Source organism: Mercenaria mercenaria, chromosome 5 (assembly GCF_021730395.1).
Source record: "Mercenaria mercenaria strain notata chromosome 5, MADL_Memer_1, whole genome shotgun sequence".
In the NCBI taxonomy this organism is placed as follows: domain Eukaryota; kingdom Metazoa; phylum Mollusca; class Bivalvia; order Venerida; family Veneridae; genus Mercenaria; species Mercenaria mercenaria.
The window spans coordinates 88,900,765-88,906,003 of NC_069365.1; the positions used below are offsets into that span (position 1 = coordinate 88,900,765).

Here is a 5,239-nt window from a genome sequence, read left to right on the forward strand (position 1 = left end):
TAATTCGCTACAAAGCATTTACAATAAAATACTCATTAAGAGGGCATGGTAATTTTAAAATATATCATACAGGTTCACATATCAAATGACCCTGGAATTAATATAAAGATGACCCTATTTCGCTCACCAGAGTTGATCTGGCCTACTAACTTAGTTTTGATCCCATATGACCCAGTTTCAAACTTGACATAGAAATTATCAAGACAAACATTTTGACCAAGTTTCATAAAGATTGGACAATTACTGTGGCCTCTGAGTGTTAACAAGTTTTTCCTTTGATCCCACATGACCCAAATTCGAACTTGACCTAGAGGTTATCAAGAAAAACATTCTGACCAATTCTCTTGAGTTTCAAACTTTAACTTTTGACTCTAGAGTGTTATAAAGAATTTCTTTTGATCTAGACTACTGTCCTAGTTTTTTACCCCACATAATCCAGGTTCAAATTTGAACTACATATTATCTATACAAACATTCTGACAAAGTTTTATAAAGACTTGGTTACAGCTGTGGCCTCTTGAATAATAACAGGTTCTTCGTTTGATTTGACCGAATTACATAGGGTTTGGCCCAACAGTATCCAGATTCAAATTGATTTAGAGGTCATCATGATAAACATTCTGACCAATTCTCATGAGTTTCAAACTTTAACTGTGGACTCTAGGGTGTCAACAAGATTTTCCTTTGGCTTACCGACCTAGTTTTTGACCCCACATAACCCAGTTTTAAACCTGACAGAGATCATTTGGCCTCTAGAGTGTTAACAAAGCAAATGTTGACGGAAGACGGACGACCCAAGACGCACGACGACGCACGCCGGACACTGACCGGTCACAATAGCTCACCATGAGCTCTTTGTGCTCTGAGGAGCTAAAAAGTGGAAATACCACAGTCAGTCCTACTTAATGCATTGCTGTACAACAGGATTATTAACAATATAATGGATGCGGAAATGATACAAAAAAATACACGTTTTCAAAACAATGTAAGCTTGTAAGCGACCCGTTTATTATGCTAATGCGCAACATAACTGAGACTGAAAGATTTGCAAAGTTCACAATGATCGTTACACAAAACGAAAAAAGGTATAATTTAGAAAGTGTCTCATAGCGTTTATATATTGCAATAGCTGGTTCTCAGCTTAACGATGCAACTGAGGTTGCTCACACGGAAAGCAGGGTAAAAATAGCTTCCATGATATTCGAAAGTTTCGGACTCTTTCGTTGTTTTTAAACAAACATCCTATCATAATACCGATGCGTCAAGACGGTCCTGAATGTGATGCGGCTACACTGAATGGAGATTTATCCTCTCGATTATCAATTAAGCACAGAAAATCCACAATTCTACGAGGAATCTATGAGGGCGTAGAACGCAGCCGACCTAAACAAGATCATCTTTTGACAAATTCAGTCACATTATATTTCAAAGCAATCTGACTTAAGTACTTGATCTTCTAAACGAAGATCTGAAAACGACCCATTCACATTCGTCTTCTGTATATTTTGGATTTCCAGTATTGCTATTTTTATTTTATCCAATCAGACGACTTGTTCGAATGTCAAAGAGTAAGAAAAATGTGCAATCATTCCAGGGCTCGAACCCAGGACCCCTCGCTTACAAAGCAAGTGGCCTACCGACTGAGCTAACCGGCTATCTGATACATTATGATATAAGAATTGTAAATATCAAAAGTCAAGGCTACAGGTAGATTTGCAAGATGTTGTAAGTTAGGCTCCGATTGGTTAGCGAAAGGGTCGTCAGAACGAGGCAATGAATAGGTCGTTCTCAGATCCTATGCGTAGCGTTATAGGATTTGTACTTTAGTCAGATTGTATTTCAAAGTATTATGCATATGCTAGCACTTATCCACATTTCTTGTATGTAGAGCTCTATGTCATACAAGTTTAAAGATAGTTTTTTTGTGAAGTCCCTGCGTCCATATTTATTAGATATAGTTCTGTTTAAAGGCAAGCGATATAGTCAGCAACATTATGCAGTTAAGTATAGACGGGCACAATCCAACAGACTTGTTGCACTGACAAACACAACTTCCCTCTGAATACCCTAGTTTCTCTCCTGGTACACAGTTGTCCTCCATAACATTTACAAATAAACACCGTCTATACCCTGCAATGAAAAATATAAGCAATTAATGCTGAGTCATTTCTGTTTTCCTGCGATAGCCTGGCATTCAATAACGTCCATTTAAATGTAACCATACCAGGTTATGAAATTAGCCATCTTGATTTCAGACCAATTGTTGGGCAAATGGGGCCACTATGGTAGACAACATCGTTCGACTTTAAATATTCTTTCCTATGGCAATATAAATTCACAAGACTTTTGACATGAATGCAAATGTGGTACTGAAAGATTTTATAAAGGTTTGGGTATTCGAGTTATATATAAAAAGCAAAAGGATCGAGTTAAAGGTTTTAATAACACAATTTATAATTTTAAAACGGTTGGTCCTTCCAAAACCTTGTAGATCTAGGTATAATGAAACAGACTGATAATACTGCGCTACACCTTGAAAAGGGCATTCTGTATAAACAGCGCGCCAAATACGACAATCATTGCCGCTTTCCTAGACAAATTGCTGTCTTACCGATGAAATTGTCTCCCTTGAAAATATGCTATCGGCGTTACCGATTTCTCGATCCGACTGATTTTGCTACTACTAGTATAGAGATACACAGAAAATGATATTTCAAATTGTATAAACTTTTTTATCTTTTATGCTACATAATGTATCTACATATGGGCACATTTTTTCCATCATTATAATGATGCAAAACGTTTTGTGATTTAATAGCATCTTAATGCTTCCCTACTCGTTATAGAATTGATATGATCACTTCCTATTCCCACAATGGAAAAGAGAAGGGAAAAGAGTCATTTTTCAAATAGAAAGTTCGTACTTTTATAGTTTTAGTACATAATTTATCCACGTATGTTCACAAACTACTAAGTATGAAGATTTTAATTATGTTTTTGAAACGGATCGGTACGCTAAATGTAAACGCTGGCACACTAATTTCAATCAATCATCTTACCAGTGCTTGTTTGGTATAACAGGCAAGAAGGACCATCGCAGTGTCGTGTGCCAATGACAACATCATATGGGTTAGAAGGATTTGCACATTCTCCGTCTGTTTCAGTAACACACACATAGCAAGTTAAAATCTCTATACCACGTCCTGTAAAAAATGAAACAAATTGTCAAAGAAAATTGAACGATGCAAAAGACAAGGAGACAAAACGTAACTGTCTTTAACCTTATAATGACACTGTTCAATTTCTTTCACAGGAGAGATAGGTTGGTAAGAGAGTTAGTCACAAGTGAGAGTTAATAATTCACTTCAAAAATTGTAAATTAGCAAGCATTTCTAAATGTATGTAAGTAGATATTACAGTTATTGCACATTTATGACAAAAAAAAAAAACAACAACAAAAAAAAACAAACAATAAACTTACTACTTATTAAAAAGGTTCACTTACCAAAATGAGAAAACGTTAAAACTCCTACCAGAAGTAATATATTTTGCATATTTAGTTTTCGCGTCTATAACTAGCTAAACACGTCTGTTTTGAAAAAAAAATATTGTTCGATTTATCGAACAATGGTAGTTTCAAGGTTTTCGACAAAACGTTATATCTAAATATCTCAAATTTGTAATTCTATATTACCTTAAACAACTTGTATTGATTATCGCCAATAAAAACTATCCTGATTTGGTATTTACGCTAACTAGTGCATTCTACAGTAGCACGCCTTTATGCCCATACATAATATAAAAAGCTTAAGTAAAAACGAACACTCGCTAAGGCTTCAACTGTTTGACTGACACAAAAAAGATAAAATGCACCACACCATGGCAAGTATTTCAATCTATTTAAGTTTATTCTGCTGCTGAATGAATATGTAACGACGTTTTGCATATAATTTAAGAATTTAAGAAATGATATATCTCATTCAGTGGTTTATCGTCGAATAAAGTCATTGATTTTTTATGCGAAGGAATTATATCCCGAGGGCGTAGCCCCATTGATACAAATGATATGTATCTGTACGACAATGATTTTATTCAAGAGCAAATTACAAATGAGACTTTATTTTTATTATAACACATTATCAAGGATGATTATATACATCTTTCAAGATATTCACAAAATATTTGCGTGGTTCTGTTACGATGTTGTTTTTTTTTTTTTTTTTTTTTTTTTTGTTGTTGTTTTTTTAACAGCACTCCGTAACGACATTTCATGCTTTGGCCTATTAATTGTAACGTTACTCTGTGTGTGTGCACGTTGCATAATAATACACAGTTTCAGTCTTCTTTGATTTGGCCTCTAAGTGTGTCCTTGGCCTTTTAAGTAAAGAACTGTGTATTATGCGCGACACATCGTCTCAGGATGGTGAACATTTGTGCCAAATTATTTCAGAATCCTTTAACGCATACAGAAATTATGGCGCGTGCACGAAAAATGGATCCTTTTTTCCTTTGTTCCATTAAATGTGACATTGACTTTAAAGAGAAGAAAGAAGAGGACGAACATTAACTACATATTGCCTATGTGTGTGAAGTTTGAGAGAGGTAGCTGTAATAGTATTCAAGTAGCAGGACCAAATTATAAGGACACATACACGAGCAGACTGGACAGACAGACCGAATGGTAACATCTATATACCCCCTCCTTCAAACTTCGTTTGCGGGTTAGTATTATAAATAAATACTACAGGTGCAAGGGAAATGCAGGTATTTAATTAATAAGTCAGTTGCTAACAAGCATACAGGCTTTTTCACGAAAGTCGCGAACATTTGTACAGTACCTCAATCAAATATGCATACAGTCAGGACATCACATCGAATCCTCTTTCATTGACGCTTATAAACAAATTAGAGGTTTCAGCAATGATTTTATTTAATTTTACCAAACTAGTACTGTTTCATGGATTTATTTGAAGACCTAGCTTTCTTCAAGCAGAAATACCTACTTAAGACGCCGACAGTGTGCAATTTCTGGAAAAATCAGTGATCAGTCGAGCAGACTAACAGATTGATTATATGAAGAAATAAATCATATTCAACTTCCAATGAAATTTAAATATACACACCAACAAATTATATTAATCCCTTTCAAGTATTTTTTTCCAACTTTTAGCGGTCAGCTTATATTGTTTTAATCGGTCGCAACAGGAAGATGGGAGGGGGTGGGGCGAAGAAGCTACGG

At 35.3% G+C, this 5,239-nt stretch overlaps 1 protein-coding gene across 1 annotated transcript; it reads right to left on the reverse strand.

The window, feature by feature from the left end:
* Positions 1-986: 986 nt before the first annotated feature.
* LOC123559213 (uncharacterized) lies at positions 987-3,666 on the reverse strand. The gene is made up of 3 exons (XM_045351023.2): positions 3,506-3,666; positions 3,060-3,203; positions 987-2,130 (listed from the first exon to the last, which is right to left on the reverse strand). The coding sequence occupies exons 1-3, from the start codon at positions 3,552-3,554 to the stop codon at positions 1,949-1,951; spliced, it is 375 nt and encodes a 124-aa protein (XP_045206958.2). The 5' UTR covers positions 3,555-3,666; the 3' UTR covers positions 987-1,948.
* Between the last annotated feature and the right edge of the window lie 1,573 nt (positions 3,667-5,239).

Excerpts from the sequence above, each read along its gene's own strand:
- LOC123559213 (XM_045351023.2), bottom strand. The coding sequence starts at position 3,554 with ATGCAAAATATATTACTTCTGGTAGGAGTTTTAACGTTTTCTCATTTT. Across the intron at positions 3,204-3,505 it reads TTTAACGTTTTCTCATTTTG|GACGTGGTATAGAGATTTTA; the intron begins GTAAGTGAACCT and ends CATTTTTTACAG. Across the intron at positions 2,131-3,059 it reads GTTATACCAAACAAGCACTG|GGTATAGACGGTGTTTATTT; the intron begins GTAAGATGATTG and ends TTTTCATTGCAG.